General features: G+C 47.5%; 3 protein-coding genes across 5 annotated transcripts; 1 reads left to right on the top strand and 2 right to left on the bottom strand.

Annotated features, from left to right (window-relative positions):
- The first annotated feature begins 99 nt into the window (after positions 1 to 99).
- On the top strand, positions 100 to 7990 carry Abcb6 (ATP binding cassette subfamily B member 6 (LAN blood group)). 2 transcript variants are annotated; one of them, XM_074071758.1, is made up of 20 exons: positions 100 to 473; positions 644 to 1226; positions 1524 to 1661; positions 2029 to 2209; positions 2401 to 2502; positions 2670 to 2853; positions 3675 to 3796; positions 4356 to 4465; positions 4614 to 4679; positions 4791 to 4916; positions 5067 to 5143; positions 5232 to 5295; positions 5393 to 5478; positions 5674 to 5731; positions 6153 to 6257; positions 6680 to 6854; positions 6999 to 7111; positions 7335 to 7429; positions 7512 to 7580; positions 7722 to 7990. In XM_074071758.1, the coding sequence occupies exons 2-20, from the start codon at positions 678 to 680 to the stop codon at positions 7834 to 7836; spliced, it is 2535 nt and encodes an 844-aa protein (XP_073927859.1). In that variant the 5' UTR covers positions 100 to 473; positions 644 to 677; the 3' UTR covers positions 7837 to 7990. The 2 variants fall into 2 exon arrangements, with proteins under 2 accessions (XP_073927859.1, XP_020026401.1); XM_020170812.2 differs by having other exon boundaries at positions 100 to 1226.
- A 120-nt stretch (positions 7991 to 8110) lies between these two features.
- On the bottom strand, positions 8111 to 15562 carry Zfand2b (zinc finger AN1-type containing 2B). 2 transcript variants are annotated; one of them, XM_020170830.2, is made up of 12 exons: positions 15411 to 15562; positions 13372 to 13446; positions 10862 to 11842; positions 10663 to 10735; positions 10289 to 10383; positions 9939 to 10070; positions 9659 to 9810; positions 9394 to 9486; positions 9257 to 9317; positions 9103 to 9170; positions 8703 to 8775; positions 8111 to 8410 (listed from the first exon to the last, which is right to left on the bottom strand). In XM_020170830.2, exons 3-12 carry the CDS (start codon positions 10943 to 10945, stop codon positions 8402 to 8404), a joined length of 840 nt encoding a protein of 279 aa, XP_020026419.2. In that variant the 5' UTR covers positions 10946 to 11842; positions 13372 to 13446; positions 15411 to 15562; the 3' UTR covers positions 8111 to 8401. The 2 variants fall into 2 exon arrangements, with proteins under 2 accessions (XP_020026419.2, XP_020026417.2); XM_020170828.2 differs by having other exon boundaries at positions 8328 to 8511; positions 15411 to 15561.
- On the bottom strand, positions 13455 to 15416 carry LOC109691082 (ras-related protein Rab-9A-like). The gene is given in 2 exon segments (XM_020170835.2): positions 13455 to 15162; positions 15165 to 15416. Coding segments are annotated over 2 exon segments (603 nt in total). The 5' UTR covers positions 15352 to 15416; the 3' UTR covers positions 13455 to 14746.
- Positions 15563 to 21747: the final 6185 nt, after the last annotated feature.

Raw genomic sequence — 21747 nt, 5'->3', positions numbered from 1 at the left:
CTGGAAACAAGTGGGCCTATGGCACAGCTGAGATATAGGAGGCAGCCGGTTAAACACAAGGGCTGTTTCCAAGGGGTTTGGGACTGTAGCTCAATGTCTGGCTTAACACGCTTGAAGCCCTAGATTTGATCCCAGGAATTAAGAAAACAAAAAGGAAAGATTGGTTCCGACCCACTGTTCGTGGAGGTCCAAGGTTTCTCTCGGACGTGCAGTCAGACTTCCCGCCCTGAGCACTGAACCAAGTCAGCTCAGCCCCTGTAGTTTGAGCAAATCGCGTGAACCTTTTCCCCGCCCCTTCGGAGACATTTACCCAATAGGAGCCCTACATAGGCGGGGGGGGGTGCTGATAGGTGGTGCCACGGCCGTGGAGAACTGTGAGAGTCGGATGTTGGTCATTCCAGTGCTCCTACACTTGGCCGGAGGGTCCCGGGTGTCAGTAAGGGGGACAGGCGGAGGCGGCGTGCGTGCCTTACGTGAGTGCGTGACTGCAGCGCGTGCGCGAAGCGAGTGGGCGGTGTGGCAGGGTGCACGTGTGTCCCTCTCCGCGACCCCCGCAATTTAGCGCTGGGTGGCTCCATGACCCAAGATACTCCGGCATCCGCGCCCCTCCCTAAGCGGCCAGTCCCGTTCTCTGGTCCCGCAGGGCCCTCAGGCTTGACCATCAGCCACATATCGCCATGGTGACTGTGGGCAACTACTGCGAGGCCGAAGGGCCGGTGGGTCCGGCCTGGACGCAGAATGGCTTGAGTCCCTGCTTCTTCTTCACGCTTGTACCCTCGACACTGATGGCCCTGGGAACTCTGGCCTTGGTGCTGGCTCTTCCCTGCAAGCGGCGAGAGCGGCCCGCCGGCGTAGACGCGCTGTCATGGGGGGCTGGCCCTCTCGTCGCTCCCTACGGGCTGCAGCTGCTTCTGGCCACACTTAAGGTGGCTCTGCCCCTGGCGGTCCTGGCTGGCCGGGCGGGCACTGCCCGGGGGACCCCGCTGCCAGGATACTTATTGCTTGCCTCCGTGTTGGAGAGCCTGGCCAGCGCTGGAGGTCTGTGGCTGCTCGTGGTGGAACGGAGTCAGGCACGACAGAGTCTGGCAATGGGCGTCTGGATCAAGTTCAGGCACAGCCCGGGTCTCCTGCTGTTCTGGACCGTGGCGTTTGCAGCCGAGAATTTGGCCCTGGTGTCTTGGAACAGCCCGCAGTGGTGGTGGGCAAGGGCGGACCTAGGCCAGCAGGTGAGGAACCATATGGGAGAAGAGGAAAGCATTGACACTGGGCTTGAGAAGTACTGCGTGTCTGGAACTCTTGGCTCCAAGCTTTGGGATGACTCTTAATGAAAGAAAGAAGGGCGTGTCTGGCGCCGGCTGAGGGCTGATAGCCAGCTGGTGGGGCATGACTGTGCTGAGTCACTGTGGGTTTTTTTTTTAAAGCCTGTTGGATGCTGGACTCCTGAAGAGAACCTGGGTATTACTTGTAATAATACAGTGCGATTTGGGCCCTTGTTCATATCCACTGCATGTGTTTCATTGCAGGTTCAGTTTGGCCTGTGGGTCCTGCGATACCTGGTCTCTGGAGGGCTGTTTGTCCTGGGACTCTGGGCCCCTGGACTTCGTCCCCAGTCTTATACCCTACAGGTTCATGAAGAGGACCAAGATGTAGAAAGGAACCAGGTACACCTCATTTCTGAATCCTGGACACTACTTTTTTTGAGGGGAGAGGTGGGTGCTGGAGATGGAATCCTGGACCTCCTGAACTTATACTAAGCATGTGCTCTGCAACTCAACACCATCCCAAGCCTCTCTGAGTTCTGGGGTTTATTTTAATTGTATTCCCTATCACCATTCCTTTTCCCCACAAGTTAGTTCTTTCTGAAAGCTCAGTTGTGACCGAATAATTTTCTGACCCCATCAGGGATCAATTGTGGGCCTTGGATTCTTGGGAACTGTGGTCCAATACATTCTTCCCTGGAGGGTTCCTGGCTAGTGCACTTTTTTTTGGTTTCTGAGCTCCCCTCTCCTGTGTGTATCATCATCCTAGGTTCGGTCAACAGACCCACAGTCTACTTGGAGGGATCTTGGCAGGAAGCTCCGGCTACTGAGTGGCTACCTGTGGCCTCGGGGGAGTCCAGCTCTGCAGCTGGTTGTGCTCATCTGCCTGGGGCTTATGGGATTGGACAGAGCACTCAACGTGTTGGTCCCCATCTTCTATAGGGACATTGGTGAGGGGGAGAAGGAGTACAACTCAGCCTGCTGGCTCTTCATTGGCCTGGTGACTGGGGTGGCCCTTACCTAGGGAAGTAGGGAAGAATTGGGAGCTGAATAGTCAGAAAGGCTGTTGCTGATATCTGGGGCAGTTTTGCCTTAAGAGAGTCCTAGGTGTCAGAAGTGAATCCTGACTTTTTCTCCACAGTGAACTTGCTGACTGAGCAGGCACATTGGAGCTCCCTGGCCTGGACTGTTACTACCTATGTCTTCCTCAAGTTCCTGCAGGGAGGTGGCACTGGCAGTACAGGTATGAGAGACTGTCCTGACCTTGGTTAGCGTCAGTCATCCCATGGGAATGTCCCTTTGAACATTCCTTCCCCAGACCCCTCTGTGCTCTCAGGCCTTTAGCATTTTGGTGTAGGGCTGATGTCACTCAGCTCCCAAGCCTTTCTGAGGCTTCCCTGGCTCCCCCAGGCTTTGTGAGCAACCTGCGCACATTCCTGTGGATCCGAGTGCAGCAGTTCACGTCACGTCGCGTGGAGCTGCGCCTCTTCTCCCACCTGCATGAACTCTCACTGCGCTGGCACCTAGGCCGCCGCACAGGGGAGGTGCTGCGGATTGTGGACCGGGGCACATCCAGCGTCACAGGGCTGCTCAGGTGCCATGCCAGTAGAAAGGGTGTGTGGGAGGGAGGCTGCAGGAGTGGGGATAGAGAAGCTGTCAGAAGAATAGACCCAGCCTGAGTCACTGCCCCTCTGGCCTTGTTTAGTTTGTGTTTGTTTTTGGCTTTTTGTAAATCATAGGAGTAATGTGTAATGCTGCCCATAATAACTCAGGTAAAATGCAGAAAACAAATCTCTTTTGAACTCCACTCCCCCAAAGCGCTTTGCACTGTGTTTAGTATGTTGAGTTTTGCCTGTTTGTATTCACAGTACTAATGTGGTACTCTTGAAGTTTTTCTAATCCAAATGATATTACCATAAATGTCTTCCTCAGAGTTGTTTTAATAAACATCTTAGGGGGATACATTTTAATCCATGAATGAAGGTCTCTCACTTATAATAATTGATACAGAGAATTTTGTAGTTTGGGCATGCTGTATTTTATTTAGTCATATACTTCTTGAGAACCATTTAGGTTGATTCTAGTCTGTTTCTGTTGAAAATGAAATACTACACTGAGCCAGTGGCTCATGTCTGTAATCCTAGCTACTCAGGAGGCAGAAATCAGGAGGACACAGGTTGAAGCCAGCCCTAGGCAAATAGTTTGAGAGACCCTATCTCAAAAAAACCCAACACAAAACAGGGCTGGTGATATGGCTCAAGTGGTAGAGGGACTGCCTAGCAAGCGCAAGGCCCTGAGTTCAAACCCCAGTACCACACATACACAAAAAAGAAACACTACACTGAAACTCCTAAAGGTAGGGGTGCTGGGTCTAAGCCCCCAAACCTTCCTCTGTTGCCTGATTTGCCCCTCTAGTTACTTGGTTTTCAATGTCATCCCCACACTGGCCGACATCATCATTGGCATCATCTACTTCAGCATGTTCTTCAATGCCTGGTTTGGCCTCATTGTGTTCCTGTGCATGAGTCTCTACCTCAGTGAGTACTGCCTGGTGAAGCTAAAATATGCAGGGGCTGTCTTGGACATGAACCCTGCCCCTTCCCCCACACTCAGCTGAACCCCCTTCAGGAGGCTGAGAATCAGTGGACTTGATAAGGCTCTGGCTGCTCCGGGTGTGATGGGCAGGTCTCCCTGTCTGTCAAGTTGAGCCTTAGCTCAACCTGGATAGAGGCTGGGGAAGGTCATCTTTGTCACATTGGATCCCTACTATGGTCACAGGTCAAGGAGAAATCTCATTACCATAGCAAGATGTAGGTTGCCTTCATTTGTTCACCAAAAGTTATCCACATAGGAGGCTTTGTGCAAGCTGCAAAGATGTCTTTTCTTTTTTTTTATTTATTTATTCAAATGCGCGTACCAAAGATGTCTTCTTGCCCCACACCTCCTTCCCTTACCAAGCTTAAGACTATCCCTCTGAAGTTAGGGTTCTTGGACCTAGCACAGGTTTAGTGTCTGTGGCAAATAGCAGATAGCCACACTTGGTCTCTGCCGTTGGGGGATGATGTCTTATTCTCCCTCCCTTTTGTCACCCTTCAGTCCTGACCATTGTGGTCACAGAGTGGAGAACCAAGTTTCGCCGTGCTATGAACACACAGGAGAATGCCACCAGGGCGCGAGCAGTGGACTCTCTGCTAAACTTTGAGACGGTAACATAAGCCTCTGAGGCAGTGGTGGGAGGGAGGGAGATGTGGAGGAGTGTGGCTGGAACATTGGGTAATGAGGAGTTGGGGTGGAAGGGATCAGGAATCTGGAGGGAATGATCTGAGAGCCATGTGCTGTGTTTGAATCCATCAGGTGAAGTACTACAATGCCGAGAGTTATGAAGTGGAACGCTATCAAGAAGCCATCATCAAATACCAGGTGAGGATGCTAGTGTGAGGTGTCTTGGTTGAAAGTGCCTGGGCCCAGGTTGGGATTTGATGATGGTCAGTGTGTATGGGACATTCCTTCTTCCTATGTCCTTGTCCTTAGGGTTTGGAGTGGAAGTCAAGCGCTTCACTGGTTTTACTGAATCAGACCCAGAACTTGGTGATTGGACTTGGGCTCCTCTCTGGTTCCCTTCTTTGTGCGTACTTTGTCAGTGAGCAGAAGCTACAGGTGAGGCAGACTGAAAAGGGTCAGGGATAAGGGGCCTGGAACCCGTATCTGAGCCACTGGGCTCCTGAATGGGAAGTGAACATGGGGACAGCAGGAGCAGCCCACAGACCCCACCCCCCATGATGCATCTGCTTCCCTGGGTCTCCACAGGTTGGGGACTTTGTGCTCTTTGGCACTTACATCATCCAACTGTACATGCCTCTCAACTGGTTTGGCACCTACTACAGGTAACCCAATCCCTGGCCTTCACCTGTCCGGGGTGCATTGCTATTTCCTGACTCCTCAGAGGAGCCCCAACCATCACTCTTATTGCAGGATGATCCAAACAAACTTCATTGACATGGAGAATATGTTTGACCTGCTGAAAGAGGAAACAGAAGTGAGTGAAGAGAGAGGGACCTGGGGCAAGGGATGTTCCTTGTATCTGGAGAATTCCAGGTCTCTAACAGCAGTCTGTATTTGCTGCACTCTCCCAGGTGAAGGACCTTCCTGGAGCAGGACCCCTTCACTTTCAAAAGGGTCGGATTGAGTTTGAAAATGTGCATTTCAGCTATGCTGAAGGGTGAGCCCTTCCCTTTTGCTTTCTTTCCTTTCCCCTTATCCATTTACATGCTTTCGTCCTGCCCCTCACCCAACTCTGAACCCCAGCTTTGCAGCCCACCACTGCTAGAAGGGAGAGCCTGAGCTGGGGGGTAGGGCCCATTAGTAGCTTTGGTGATGGGAGGGACCCACTAACCTTACCCATGCTTCCTTGTAGGCGGGAGACCCTGCAAGACGTTTCCTTCACAGTGATGCCTGGACAGACACTGGCCCTGGTAAGAAGACCCAGCCACTTGGGCCACACTCCTTGAGCTTCCCTTATTCAGTGCCCAGACTGACTCATGACCCAAACTAGGGAGTCAAAGCCCTGTCAAGACAGGCCACAGGATGGAACATGGCAGCCTGCGTGAATGTCAGTGATCTCTTGGAGAGAAGACTTAAGTTAGTTGACCAGTCGGATGTGGCAGCACACACCTGTAATCCCAGGGTGGCAGAGAAAGGAGGATCACGGTTTGCAGCCAGCCCTGGCAAAGTTAGCATAAGACCCTATCTGAAAAACAAACTAAAAGTGAAAAGACTGGGTGTGTGACTCAAGTGGTAGAGCACTGGCCTAGGATGCTTGAGGCCCTGGTTCAATCTCCTCACCCCCCAAAAAAATCAGTGGGGCTGAGAATTTTCGTTTTTCCAATGTAACAGGTGGGTCCATCTGGGGCAGGCAAGAGCACAATTTTGCGCCTGCTGTTTCGCTTCTATGATGTTAGCTCTGGCTGTATCCGAATAGATGGGCAGGATATTTCACAGGTAAGGCTTCAGGGGAGAAGACCATAACTTAGGGATCTGTATGTGTGAGAATGGTAAGCGCCAGGCATCCAGAGAAAGTAGAAGGTATTGCCCCTGCAAAAAGCCAGACCCTTCTTAGCGCCACATGACTGGCAATCTCACTAGGAAAGTAATCATGGGGGTGATGTGTGTGGTACCAGTCGAGATACAGTTCTTCTACAACAGTCCATGCAGCAGGCAGAGAGCATGTTTTCTTTTTAGGGGTGGGGATGGGGAACAGACTCACAGAGGTTGAGTGATTTGCTCACACAGCTAGGATTTTCAGTGGTATGGCAGGTTCCTTACACTGAGCTACTTAACCAGTGTGCTTCCTGGCAGCCCATCCTATCTCCCAGGCCTGGTGGAATCTCACTGTACAGGGTATATGGTCTTTTTGGCCCCAGGTGACCCAGCTCTCCCTTCGGTCTCACATTGGAGTCGTGCCCCAGGATACTGTCCTCTTCAATGATACTATTGCTAACAATATCCGTTATGGCCGCGTCACAGCTAGGAACAATGAGGTGGAGGCTGCTGCTCAGGCTGCAGGCATCCATGATGCCATCATGTCTTTCCCTGAAGGTGAGGCTTCTCTGAAGTCCCCTCTCCTGCCTGGTACAGTCCTGTTAACTCTCTGACCTCTGTTCCATCCCTCCATTGCCCACCTGGTCACAGAAACCAGTGTGGCTTTATGTGTGGCTTGAGGGAGGTGGGCTGTATCCACAGGGTATGAAACAGAGGTGGGCGAGCGAGGACTGAAGCTGAGTGGTGGGGAGAAGCAGCGAGTGGCCATCGCCCGCACCATTCTCAAAGCTCCAGACATCGTTCTGTTAGATGAGGTGAGGACCTGGGACCCTTCTCCCTCCTTCCAATGAGTGCACCCAAGCCACTTCTGCTGGGCAGTTTCCTACCTAGCTTAGGTATCAGCAGTCCACACTTCACCCAAAACCCTGTACAGTTCTGAAGTCCTAACTATTCCTGAGGCCTCAGCTAGCAGCCTGCATCTTCCTCCCTCTGGGCTTTCTGGGTGGTGAGGGCATTTTACCCAGACCCTCTCTGTAGGCAACATCAGCACTGGATACATCTACTGAGAGGGCTATCCAGGCTTCTCTGGCCAGAGTCTGTGCGAACCGCACCACCATCGTGGTGGCACACAGGTAGAGGACTATAGAACTGGTTGGGCTGGCAGTGTGGGCCATTTCTAGTGAAGTAGTAGGTAACTGATGTCTGACTTCTCAGGCTCTCAACTGTGGTCAATGCTGACCAGATTCTTGTCATCAAGGATGGCTGCATCATAGAGAGAGGACGGTGAGCCACACAGGATGAACTGGGCAGGGGCTTCTGGAAGGGGTCTCCCTTGCCCATCCTCTCTGTCCTCTCTGTGGGCTGGTGGTAAGACGTCTGAGATGAAACTGATGGGTGGGGCTTCCACTTGCCTCCTCACTCCAGGCATGAGGCTCTGTTGTCCCGAGGTGGGGTGTATGCAAACATGTGGCAGCTGCAGCAGCAGGGACAGGAAGAAGTCTCTGAAGACGCCAAGCTAGATGACACCATGACACAGTGACAAAAGTTGTGGCCTCTTCCCTCCCCAAGACTAACTCAGGGGAATATGTCCTTTTCCCTGGATTTCATCTGGTCTAGGGATTTGGTGCTAGTGTTGTGAGGGAAAGGAACCTTTAAGAAAAGCACTCTTGGAGAAATAAAAGTGAAGTGTGCAAGGGATGGCTGTGACTGGGTCATGTGGAGCACTGCAAGGGGCCTCTCCCCTTAAGTCACATAAACATTCTTGATAAGACTTTCTGTTTGGGGTTAGAGAGGAGAAACACACCACTCGGATGTCTTGCTAACTGCCAAGATCTTTATTCTTTCCAGGCCCCTCCCTGCCTGCTACATGTGGCAGTCCCAGGGTAAGGGGGGTAACATAATGAAGGGGGCCAGGAGTGACGCCTGGCCAGCACCCACCAGGGCCCAACCAGGAAATGGTTCTCAGCCACTCTCCCTGTAGCCGAAGAGCTAGCAGGGCCTTTCATAGGCTCAATTTGGCAAGCTTTCTCCTGATGCCCCCTGGGGTGGCCTCCACTTCACTCTTGCTTGTCTTTGCACTCCAGGCTGCTCTGCACCTCTTCTTCCTATGTACCCTGGAGGTGTGAGGGCCACAGTCCTCAGCTGAGCCTCCCTCCCCAAGCCCAGGACCCTAGCACAGGCTGCAGTTAGATGGCTTCAAGCTGCGGCTCTGCGCCTGGAGCAAGGAAAGGGGGAAGAGGGGACAGGGTGTAAAGTCAAAAGAGGACAGAACTTATTTCAGAGCTCAGCATGGGCTAGTCACACTGGATGCAATCCCAGTCCTTTCCACCACTTGAAAGAAACCACTCTCCTCAAGTTCTTATTTTCTTCCAGCACAGGACCCCACCCTACCCACCATCCTCATACCTGTTGCCGTTGGTATTCTGCCTCACTGGCTGATAGTGCTTGTGCTAAAGCCAAGTCTTCTTCTTCCTGAGAACTGTGAGAGAGGAACAGCTTAAGCTGGATGGCAGTAATACCTAAAATTGAGCATCTGATCTGTTAGGCATCACGGTGCCAAGCACCTCTGGGTATGACCTCAACTTTCACAGCAATCCCACAGTGTGGGTGTTAGTATTGTCCCCATTGTATAGAGGAAATTAAGGGTGTAATGGGTTAAAGAACTTGCCAGAGGTCATATAGTTCATCTTAATTTTGAGCTTAAGTTCCTAGCTATTTTTCAATGGGTCAGATTGCTCCCACCTTCCTCCCTCCAAACTGAGCCTTTACCCACATCCTATCCTCCCTCTTTCACCAGAGTAAGTACCTTGGGACCTGGGGTTTGGTCTCTGCCAGGGATAGTTCCAGGGCCCGCTGCAGAGCCTCGTCTTCACTCTGCAAAGGAAGAAAGAAAACCAACAGTTTCCTTGGACTTTACTTTCTGCCTGGCTTTCCTTCTGTCCAATCTCTGCCCAACTTACCAAGCCATTCTGCAAAGCAATCACTGGAGGGGCTGTCCGGGATGAAGACTGGGTTGTGGCTCTATGGCAGACATTCAACAGGCTAAGGTCAGAGATGTGAAGAGGCAAAAAGAGAGAGGAAAAATGGGCAGGCCTACCTGTTGGGAGAGGTAGAGGAAGGCCAGGTCCAACTTAGGCTGGGGACAGTGCTTGTAGAAGCAGGACCTTGTGCTCTGGAGATTGCAGCAAGTCTGTAGGGAAGAAAGACACTCCTGGAATGCCTCCAAGAACATGCCTTTCCAGGAAGTCTGGGGGATTCATCCAAACAATGTGGAAAAATACTTCAAAAGGAAGCTAATAGACTTCCCCTAGCCAATGTAGACAGGGCTGAAGCAAGGCAAGTAGGGGACTGGGTGGCATTACCCTGCCTGGCTGGTTGGGTGCCCTTCCGCAGAGCAATCATGGTCCAGAGGGTGACGGTGCTTGATGCAGAAGTTCCGCCCACAGCGGTCACAGGTCAGTCTCATCATCTCCCGCTGCCGGCAGCCGGAACGTTCACACTTATTGGTGAAGATCTGAATGAAGTGGAGTTTGTATTACTGAGACTTCACCCCTTCTCCAGCCCCATCACTGGAGCTAGCTGTTTAGGCTTCCAGGCATCCGTAGTTGCAGCTGGGTTGTGACTAACCCCTCCGTCACTTACCTTGCGTTTTTGCTGTGCTGGATCAGATCGACAGTCTCTGTCAATGTGCTCTCCCACAGCCCGGTCAGGGGGCTCCCCTCTGGCCACAGGCACAGGCACATTACAGAGGGGGCATACCGGTACCTGGATATCCTATAGTCAAGGGGCAGAGTTAGTCTGTGGCTGACTCCCAGCCCAACAAACCTCTAGTCCTGAAAGAATTTGGATGTATCCCACACAAATGCACAAGAAAACACAGTGTTCCCCAGTACTGAGCCTCAGAACGACAATTTGGAGTGGGAAATGTGAGGCAGACAATACGGGGGATTTTGCATGCATCCACCCCCTCCCCCCGAATATCGCCCCCTCACCTTTTGGTAAGCAGATCCACAGTGGTGCTGGGCGTAGGCCACATGGTCTGCACAGAAGATGCCCGAGCAGGCATCGCACTTGAGCGGCAGAAAATCTGCAGGGAGTGGCTCGGATTGCAGGTCCAGAGAGACCAGCGTAGCCTTCCCTCTCACTCAAAGCTGCCACGCGGGTAGGAAAACGCCACCCTATTTGCAACACACTGCACCCTTCCCGTAGTTCCCTATTTCCTTGGCCACGCCCCCACCCACCGCCCCCAACTTTGAGCCCCGCCCCTCTCTGGCATTTCCAGCCCTGGATCCCACCCTCCTTGCCCTACCTGCAGTCCCACAGCCCTCTCCGCACAGCCCCGCCCCCCGCGCGCTCCGCCCCTCACCCAAGCGCTGACAGCTCGGCTCCGAACAGTGAGCCCCGAGGTCCGGAAACTCCATCGCCCGTCCGTGCAGGTCCTGATAAGGGGAAGAAGCGAGTGCCGAGCTTGCCGAAGGCTCCCTCTCCGGTTCCCGACAGTGACGCCGAACTCTGGGTGGGCTTCGCGCCCCGCCCCTCCCTCTCTCCCGCCCAGCTTGAGTTACCCCAGTCTCAGCGCGGGCCCACGGCTCCCGCTCCTCCCTCGGCCGGAGCGGGCGTGCTGACGTCATCACGCAAAGCGGGCGCATCCGGCGCAGTCTTCCCGCCGCGGGGGGAGTGTCCGGACAGCGCCGAGCCCCACCCTGGGCGGGGAGTTAGGTGGCCATGTGCGGCTTACACTATTCTGGGGGCAGCGTAGCTCCGCGAACGGTCTTTCTGAGGCCTCAGGGATAAGCGAAACAACCGGCGGCGACGAGGACAGATGATACGTTGGGGACAAGGGCCGGCCGGTTTGGAGTCTTTCGCAATTCAGGCTTTGGCCGGCTTCTCACTGCACTACCTCCTCCCTCTGGCCGTTTCGCACGGCCAAGGCTGCGCCTACTCTCCACAGGCTGACAACTCCCGTATTTCTCTGCAGTGCAGACTCCTCGTAGAGCTGCAGATCCCTTCTCCAGGTTTCAGCCTTGAGGTTCTTCTCGTCACACTTCCCTGACTCTTCGATCTGAGTTAGGCGCATCTGCTGTGTGATCTCCCTTATTCTAGGACCCACATCACCTTATTGAAATCAGCTGTTCCCCAGTCCCCGACACACACAAATACTGGGGACTCAAGGACCATGTCTGTCTGCTTGTGTTGGGTCCCAGCTTCTAACAGTGCCTTGAACAGAGTGGTCTCAGACTTCAGTGGAAACCGAACCACCTACAGAGCTACATTCGTTGGCCCTGCAACTTCTGTATTGGTAGGAAGTACCTAAAGGAATTCTAACACAGACTGCTCATATACCACACTTGGAAAAGCTAGCCTAGGGTATTCGGAGTTTTTCCAGAATGTTGTTTGAATAAAGCACAAGAGTCATTAAATTGGTGTCCTGTTTTACCTTAGGAGCCCCTAAGGTAAAATACGAAAGTCTCAGCCTGAACATATCTTGCTTCTCACATGCCTCTAGACTCTCCTACTTGGGGGTTGGTCACTGTCGTCTCATCGGTCTAGACATGGGGACAAATAAACAGATGAAATAAGCTTAGTGTTGAACAATGTCCTCCAGAACAGACAAGTAAGCCAAACTACAACTGGAAACAAGGAGCCAGCCTCCGCCTGTCAGTCTTTCCCTTGGTCTCCAACTTTTGGCTCTGTTTCTCTTTGTGTCTGCTGCTTACATCCTTATAGTGGTAATTAAAACCATCTTTCCTGGGTCCTTAGATTGAATATCCAATCTCAGCTCTGACTGCACCCTGACTTGGGTCATCTGCCAACCCTGCACTGTGTTCTCCCATGTGTCTGACACACCTGTATGCACAATGATTGAGCTACATAGGCTTTAAGAAAAGCCTCAAACAAATATGGAGTCTGGGCTCACAGAAACTGTCCACTGCAGCCACAAGTGAAGTCAGAGATGGGCCCAGCAGATGTTGCACAGGGTACAAGGAGCATCTGCTACATTTGACCAATCAGTTCTTTCATGGGAATTTAGAATCAAGGGCAAGAAAATCAGCATTAATAATACAGTTGGGTCTATAACATACAAGCTAAGGGATAGCCATCTGCCATGTTGTCATACTGACCAAGGGACAGGAAAAGAGACTGTGACCTGCAGTACTCTGGGACACACTGAGGTCTGATTGATCTTGTAACTCAGACCTTTCAATTTAAGTCATATTGTCTGATTCTTTGTCTCCTTCCAAAGTCTACAACCCTCCCCCCACACCCAAAACAATAGCTAACCTCCATTACTTCATTGGTTTCACTGTTGCCTGTTTTAATTAGTCATAAATCAGTTGTACATGGTGGCACACCCCTGTAATTTCAGCACTTGGGAGGCAGAGGCAGGAGGATCATAAGTTCAAGGTTAGCTTGGGCTACATAGCAAGTTGAAGGCCAGCTGCATACTGTCCCAAAAAAAAAAAAACAGGTTGCCAGGTGCCTGTGGCTCACGCCTATAATTCTAGCTACTCAGGAGGCAGAGATCAGGAGGATTGCGGTTTGAAGCCAACCCCAGGCAAATAGTTCCGTAAGACCCTATCTCAAAAAAAAAAAAAAAAACTTCATAAAAAAGGGCTGGTGGAGTGACTCAAAGTGAAGGCCCTGAGTTCAAGCCCCTGTACAACAAAACAAAAACAAAACAAAGGCTAGGGATATAGCTCAGTGGTGGAGTGCTTACTTAGTATGCTCAAGGCCCTGGGTTTGGTCATTATACAGATAGATAGATACATGATACATAGATAGATAGCTAATTGTTATATTTATATATACACATAGCTAATTAGCTATACATATGGATATACATATACAATTAGATATATATAGCTAATGACATATTGAACACTCTTTATCCAAGTGTGCAACTAAGGAGCCCTCTGCCGTAGGAATTCAGCTTTGACCATAGGCCCTTTAGAAAGTACAATTACTAAACATCTCACCATCTATAAATTCCAAGAGTTCACCATCTGTGAAATCTAGTATCAGTTCTGTTAAATTGAAACACAAATTGCTAATATTTAACCATTTTTATACTTACAAAAACAAGACAGGTGTGGTGGTGCACATTTAGGATCCCAACACTTGGGAGGTTCAGAGCTTCATATGGGAGACCCTGTCTCACAAAACAAACATACTTGGGCTGAGGATATAGCTCAGTGGCTGAGTGCTTGCCTAGCATGCACAAATCCCTGATTTGATTTCCATCACCTTCAGAAAATTTTTCATATGGTTTAATTTAATTAGCACATATCACTGGCAAGAATTATTTTTTTCTGACCTTCTATCCAATCCTCAGTCTGCTGAGTTTTAGAGCCCAGACACAAAGGCAAACATTTACTGTGGAATTATGGTTTAAAGTCCATGCACTAGGGCTGGTGACTTGATGAAAGTGATAAAGTGCCTGCCTACCAAGTGTGAAGCCCTGATAGCAACACCTAGTACCACAAAAAAAAGTAAAATAAAGTCCATGCACATTAAAATCAGATATGCCAAGTGCCTATGTGTCTTAGTCCTCAGACTTCCACCATTTTGAACTAACAGGGTAGAAAAAGCTAATGCCAGGTAGAACATGGGTTAAGTTGCCGTAACCGATTCAGATTAACAGTAGCATGATCACAGTTCAATTTCATGCTTGTGTAACAATCCAGGTCTAGTATAACATGCAGAAACCCAGGTGCCTCCTACAGTGTTGCCCCACTGTCTCTTTATCCATGTGATCTCAGATGAGTCCTTATTCAGGCAGCAGAACAGGGAGAGAAAAAGAAGGAATACTCCTGCCATTTAAGGACCTGACCCTAAGTCTGCACGCATCTCTTATATATGCATTGCATTGGTTGGTACATAGTCACATGATCAAGCCTTGCCCCAGAGAAGCTGAGAAATGTAGTCTTTAACTACATGATTGGTCATGTGTCTAGGTAACATTTCTTTTCTTTTTTTTTTTTTTGCATTAGATTTTAACCTTTAATATTTAACATTATTGCTTTAGGAATTTTCCCATGAACCAAGACTAGAATGCTAATTGCATAAAAATATGCACATATAAACGTAGTTCTCCATTTTCCCAGGGAAAAAACAATCCAAGTATAACTTCTACAACAGTCAAGTTTTTTGTTTGAATTACAATTAAATTCCTGGTCATTTTACTTATTAGCTCTAACTTACAAATTTAAAATTAAACATTAGTAGACAACCGTTACAATTTATAAATGTAAATTGCCATTACTGGGTAAATAGATTCCTCCAGAGTGGATATGTGCCTTCTCCCGCCAACTAATGAAGTAGCAATATACGTTAGTTTAATTTTATTAGTAGATGAACACTGCAGCAAATGCTAATTTGCTTATCCACCCTCGTCATATTTACTGTGTGTATATGTGTGAGTTGGTTCAAACGTATGGAAAATCTAATGATCAACAGCAAGATGAACTTGGTTTAGGCTTTCGGTGAAGATTGACTGTGTCTGTCTGAATCAGGTGATCTGACCTAGCCTCAGTAGCCAGAACTCTTCGAACTGCCTCCTCAAAGGCTGCTGCAACATTGGTGGAATCTTTTGCACTTGTTTCAAAATAAGGATAGTCGCCGTTATCTCTGCACCAGGCTTGTGCCTGTTCTGTAGACACCTGTCGTTCACTTACATCGATCCTGTTGCCCAAAATCACAAAAGGAAAGTTTTCGGGCTCTTTTACATCTGCATAATATATGAATTCTTTCTTCCAATTGCTCAAGTTCTGGAAGCTCTGTGAATCATCAACACTAAAAGTAAGCAGGCAACAGTCAGAACCTCTGTAAAATGGTGTCCTCAGGCTTCGGAACCGCTCTTGACCGCTGTATCCCAAATCTGCATGGTAACAAAATGTCCATCCACCTCCAAATCTTTATTTAAAAATTCTACACCTATTGTATGGAAGAGCTGGGCATCAAACTTATTAGTTACATATCTATTCATAAGAGAACTGTTCCCAACGCCACCATCTCCAAGGAGAATTACTTTAAAAAGTGACAATTTTCCTGCCATTATTAATCTTACGAGTTTTCACTTCAGAACCCTTAATAGTTCCGTTCAAACATTATTACCTCCTAAGGTTGCTGGGAAGATTCACTCAGATGATCGGACACAAGTGTTTCATCACAGTGCCAGGCTCATTAGAGGAACGTGGGATGTTTCTCGCAGCCGCAGGGAAGACGCCCCCGGGAACTGCTGGCCGCTCGCTTGGCCGCAATGAGGGCAGAAAGAGGGCGGGGGGCGGCGGGGCGGGGAGCGGGAGGAAGGAGCGCGGCGCCACCCAGCTCCTGCTCCAGCTGCTCCTGTCCGGGGCGGAGGGAACAACATGGCGACCGTCGGCTAGGTAAAATTTCAATTGTTATTTCAGTTAAGGAGAATAGATATTTGGGAGACAACTAGTGTCACAAAGGGAAATAAAGGATGACTTTTAAGATATTTAGATAATCCTAAATTTGAAGCACTTAGACAGGTGTTAGGTCATTTAAAGTCACAAAGCAGCCAAGACTATATGACCTTATCTTAGCTCATAGGTTTTGAGAGTAACAACAGGATCAAGTACCATTTTGTCACTAGCTTAACCATTCTGCTGATTGTCTGATCAACCACAACTTTCCAGCTCCCTCAGGGACAAAACCCTGATTTTAATCGTCATATACAAACAGTTGCGTTTTTCATGAGTCTCTCTGTAGCCCCAGGAGTGAGTCTTCCCATCAATTTTGTTTTGTTTTCGTTTTTGCCATACTGTGTACCCAGTGTCTTATGCATGCAAGGCAGGCACTCTACCGCTGAACCACAATTTCAGCCCTCTTTTATTTTTATTTTGAGACAGAGTTTTATTAAGTTTCCCCACTGGCATCAAACTTGCAATCCTCTTGCCTTAGCTTCCCCAGTAGCCACAGGTGTTGAACCCCACACATGGCTAGAGAAGTCTTAAATAGTCTAAATCAGTGTTTTCATTTTTTTCCCCCATAGTACTGGGGTTTGAACTCAGGCCCTTGCACTTGCTAGGCAGGTGCTCTACTTGAGCCACTCTGCCAGCTCTGTTTTTCAAATTTTTTACCTTTATCCATACTTAGAACTATATCTTATACCTAACACACAAATGCAGAGATGCAGGCTCATGCACACGATTGATACTTGATGCTTGGCCACACAGTCCTGGCTGCTTTCAGATTAGATATACTTTGATATTCTATTCTATTTTCTAAAAAATGCTGGTTGTGGAGCTAGCGGAGTGGCTCAAGTTGTAGAGCACCTACTTAGCAAGTGTGAGACCCTGAGTTCAATCCCAGTATCACCAAAAAAAAAAAAAAAAGCTAGTTTTTGCAATAAGCATACTTGACCTTCATCTGAGACTCTCAGAAATCATAACTTTTGGCACAATATGTTTGACTGACGACCCACTACTGATAAAAGCACAGTGCTTACAGCTCTATAACATTAACCTGCAGAAATCGATAATGGCCCCGAAGAGACATTTTCCCCAAATTTATTATGGGGTTTTGGGTTTTTTTTTTTCCCTGTGGAATATTAATTAATTTACTATCTAACCTAGTAATTGTTTTCATTTACTGGTGAATATATTTCTTTCAGTAAAACATTCATAGAACTTTTTGTATTCTTTATTAGTTCCCTCAGTGAGTTTATTTATTTTTAAAAATTTATTTACTTGTGTTGGGGATCAACTTAGCACGTAGCCCAGATTGGCCTAAAACTAGAGATCCTTCTGCCTCCACCTCCTGAGCGTTGGAATTATATTGCGGAGCACTTCACTAATGATTTTAGTAAAACATTTATATGTGCATGTTATCTCTTTAGGTGAAATTTGTTCCTGATTTGGAAATTATCTGTGATGTCCAACACTAGACAGTCGTTTTTTTTTTTTTTGACCAGAATGAAATCAGATCCAGGGTCATTGACATTATATCTGTACTCTCGATATATAAAAAAAAATGTCCTTATTAGCAAGATTTTGTATTTTGCAACCCCCTTTCAGATAACAGCTGTTGTGGCATCTTAATAAAAATGACATTTGATTTGAACTCTTATTGTCTACACAAGTGGTGGTCTTGGTGGAAACAGCAGAATTACTGAGTTCCCTAATGAACCTTGGTCACCCTCTCATCACAGATCTAGAAACTCATGATATAGTGATTTTAGATTGCATTAAAATTCTGTTTAATGGAGCTGGGTATGTAGCTCAGTGGTAGAGCACTTGCCCAGCCTTGGGTTTGCTCCCCAACATTGCCAATATATCAATGTCTCTCTCTCTATATGTATATATATACATATATATGTGTATACATTTATATACACTTGTATACATATATATTCTGCTTATTGGCTCTGATCATTTATTCTGTTTATTTGTTTTAACTTAATTATTTATTTGGCAGTACTGGGGTTTGAACTTAGGGCCTCTTGCTTGCTAGGCAGCTGCTCTACTACTGGAGCCATGCCTCTAGCCCCTGATTTTTTATTTTAAATAACTTCCCACACTTTGTAAATGCTATTTTATATTCATCTATTTTTTGGTTGCTAGAGGTTGAACCCAGAACCTTGGACATGCCAAGCACATCTCTACCACTGAGCTGTATTCCCACTCACTTATTTTGTTTTAATATATAACATTCAAATTGTAAATCATTATTTCAAGTTAAACTATAATCAACTGGTTTCAAGAACTGTATTTCTTCGTTTTTTCCCTCCCTACATTCATCAGTGATTTTAGAATTGTAGGTTTCCAGCTGGAGGAAAATTGATGGAGCAGAGGAAAAAAGATGAACACTGCTTCTTTCTTTACATCACTGTATGAATGCCCAGATAACCAAAGGCTTCAAGAAATAAAATAAATAAATAAATAAATAAATAAAGATTTTTAGTTGGGTGCTGGTGGCTCCCAGCTGAAATGCTAGCTACTTGACAGGCTGAGATTGGGAGGATCACAGTTCAAGGCCAACCCAGGCAAATAGTTCCCAATACTCCATCTCCAAAATAACCAGAGGCAAGCTCAAAGCCTCTAAGTTCAAATCCCAGTCCTACCCGCCTCCCCCAAATATATATAAATCTTTGGACTATTTCTTGAACATGAGCCTGAATGTTTTCTGGAAGTTTTTGTTTGTTTGTTTTCCATTGCAGGAGATGGAACCCAAAATCTTGCATGTTAGCACTCTTATCACTGAGCTACACCCCAGCCCCAAAGCCAGAAATAATGTTATTACCATAATGAAATTACCTCAGACACACTGCATAGCCACGAGAGAGAATGACGTTCTCACAGTGTCTCTTCTGAGCGAAGCATTTCCCCATGGATAGGTAAGTCCAGACAGCTGTTGGTGCTGATTCACAGCCTAGGGGCTTTCTCACTGGCTGGTACTGACTTCCCCAGATTTAAACAGAGTGTTGCACAAACCACAGTCTCCATTCTCCATTTGGATGTAGGTTCCTTGTTTCCTGAATAAAGGAATAAAGGAGAACACTGATCGAAATCTAATAACATTTTGCAGTTGTACAGCTGTTTCAGAAGATATCAATTAACAATTGAGCAGTGCTTAAGTCTCATTTATGCATATGCATACCTGGACCTGCTTAGCAGCTTTGGGTACCAGCATGGTAACTCAGAGCTGCAGCCTTTCCCTGGAACAACAGGCATCAGTTCCTCTACAAATTACAGGCTTAGTGCTGGCTAAACATCTCTTATTTCACCTTCAGCAGGTTTAAAGCAGACAAGGTCAAAGTGAGGATGCCAGCAAGGTTATCTTGGCCCCAATTCTATGCAAACTGAGATTGAGAGAGATTGTTACTTGCTTATGGAGATAAGATCTGGACACAGATTTTTATACTGCCTATAAATCCTATCTTTCCATTATCTAACATTGCTACCCCAAAATGTACTCTATAACTTCCTTACGAACCAAAAACAGGAATTGTGTGCATGTGTGTGTGTAAGTGTGTTTGAGACAGGGTCTTGCTATGTATCTATGTATCCCAGGATTGCCTTGAATTTTTGGTCCTCCTGCCTCAGCCTTTCTTGTGCTGGGATTATAGATGTGAGCCACCATGACCAACTTTCTTTTTTTTTTTTTTAGCAGGGTGGGGGTACTGGGGTTCGAACTCAGGGCCTCACACAAAGCTAGGCAGGTGTTCTACCACTTGAGCCTCTCTGCCAGCCCAATTAATGCTTTTGGTTTTTTGGGTTTTTGTTTGTTTTTTTGTCGAACTCAGGGCTTCCCAGGTAAGCACTCTACCACTTGAGCTATGCTGCTAGCACCATGTCCAATTTTTTTTTTTTATTGGCAGTATTAGGATTTGACTTAGGGCCTCATGCTTGCAAGGCAGTTGCTCTACCACTTGAGTCACTCCTTTTTAGTGTTGGGTGCTTTCAAGATAGGGTCTTGGGAACTATTTGCACAGAGTGGCTGAGAACCACGATCCTTCTGATATCTGCCTCCTGAGTAGATAGGATTACAGGTGTGAGCTACCAGCTGGCCTATGTCCAGCTTTTTAGAATTTTATTTTGGCCAGGTGCCAGTGACTTATGCCTATAAATCCTAACTACTCAGGAGGCTGAGTTAAGGAGGTTCACAGTTTAAGGCCAGCCCAGGTAAATAGTTCGAGAGACACCTAGCTCCAAAATAACCAGAGAAAAAATGGACTCAGTCAAAAGAGTGCCTCCTTTGCAAGTGCAAAGCCCTGAGTCCAAACCCCAGTCTTAACCAAAGAAAGAAGAAAGAGTTTTACTTTAGTTCACTGTTCTGGTTCAAAGTTGAGGGGCTGACAACTGGTGAGGACAGTCTTTCTACCATGATCCTCAGGCTTTGAGAGACAGGAAGTGTGGGAGAGACCTAGCCAAACTGGGTTTTATGGCTCACTCACTTTTGAGATAACATATTAACCCTATTAATTCATTAATCCATTCATGAGGACAGAGTCCTAATCAGCTGTTAAAAGTCCCACCTGGTCACACCTCTTAGTTTCTCATAATGGGAATTAAATTTCTTTCTCTTTTTTTTTGTGGTGCTACAAATGGAACACTGAATCTTGTATGTTAGGTAAGCTATACAGCTGAGCTATACGCCTCAGTGGGGATTATATTTCAATGTAAGTTTCAGAGGAGACAAACCACTTTCTTTTTTTTTTTTTTCTTTTCTCTTTTTATTTTATTGCTTTTACATTTACTTACATGGGTATACATTGTTTGTGCCTCCTCCCCCCACCCCCACTCCAAGACCAACCATTTTCAAACTGTAACAAAATCTGTCTAAGAAACAGTTAGGTCCCCAGACTCCCCCCTCTACCTGGGAGGTCAGATGATTGTCCCCATCCCTCAGGGGATAGCCTATGACCCCAGCTATGCCAGAGGCTATGAGCAGGAGGATTGAGGTCTGAAGCTAGCCCCAGGAAAAAAGTGGGAGGCACGATCTGAAAAATAACTGAAACAAAAAAGACTGGAAATATGGCTCAAGTGGTAGAGCACTTGCCTACAAGGCCCTGAGTTCAAGCCCCAGTACTGCCAAAAAATAAATAAGTAAAAACAGTACAGGCTAGGGAGCCAAAGGGACTGTAAACAGGAGATGAAGACCTACAGTGAGGGACATCTGTATTTTTTTTTCTTATGTTCTGTGATGTGGAACATTAATAATGGCACATTCTTCTGCCACCCTCCCCCCTTACATGGAGAGGTCTTGTGGTCCTGGCAGTTATAGCGCTTGACCTTTTTGTGCTAATGGGGGCAATTAGTTGATCCAGGAACCTGAGAAAGCAGAGGCTTTCTCAGTTGGAAAGGACTGAATTAAATATGAAAGTAAAGAACAGATTTGCAAAATTACAGAGGATGAGGCTGTGCTAGAAGAGAGGGAAAACAGAACAAGTAGAATTTGGAGAGTTTGAAGGAGGCAAAAATTAGAGGGATAGCATTCTGTTGCTTGAGGCAACGGTGAAAACAGGGAAAAGAATGATAAGAAATTTGATGTCGCAGGTATGTTACACTCCTTTTAGTGTCTTTTGGAATGATTTCAGCACTCCAGGGATGTCAGATTGACTGGTAAGACCATGTGGAACCTGGCTAGGAGGGAGCTTGCAAATTGTAGTGGGGTGGCACATTGTCTTCACTCAAACCCTGCACTTGCTGGGTGCCGGTGGCTCATGTCTGTAATCCTCACTACTCAGGAGGAGGCGATCAGGAACATCACCCTTCAAAGCCAACCTGGGCAACTCGTTTTCGAGACCTTATTTTGGAAAAAACCCATCACACAAAAAGGGCTGGTAGAGTGGCTCAAGGTTTAGGCACTGAGTTCAGACCCCAACACCATAAACAAAAACCTGCACAGTCTGAGGCTGCATGGACCCTCTCCCCAACCCAATTCCTGTTGTTTGTTGGAAATCTCTGTCTTCAAAGAGTCAAGCTCC

Source organism: Castor canadensis, chromosome 4 (assembly GCF_047511655.1).
Source record: "Castor canadensis chromosome 4, mCasCan1.hap1v2, whole genome shotgun sequence".
Taxonomy (NCBI): domain Eukaryota; kingdom Metazoa; phylum Chordata; class Mammalia; order Rodentia; family Castoridae; genus Castor; species Castor canadensis.
The sequence above is the reverse complement of the archived record's forward strand: the minus strand, read 5'-3'. Positions and strand labels throughout refer to the sequence as shown.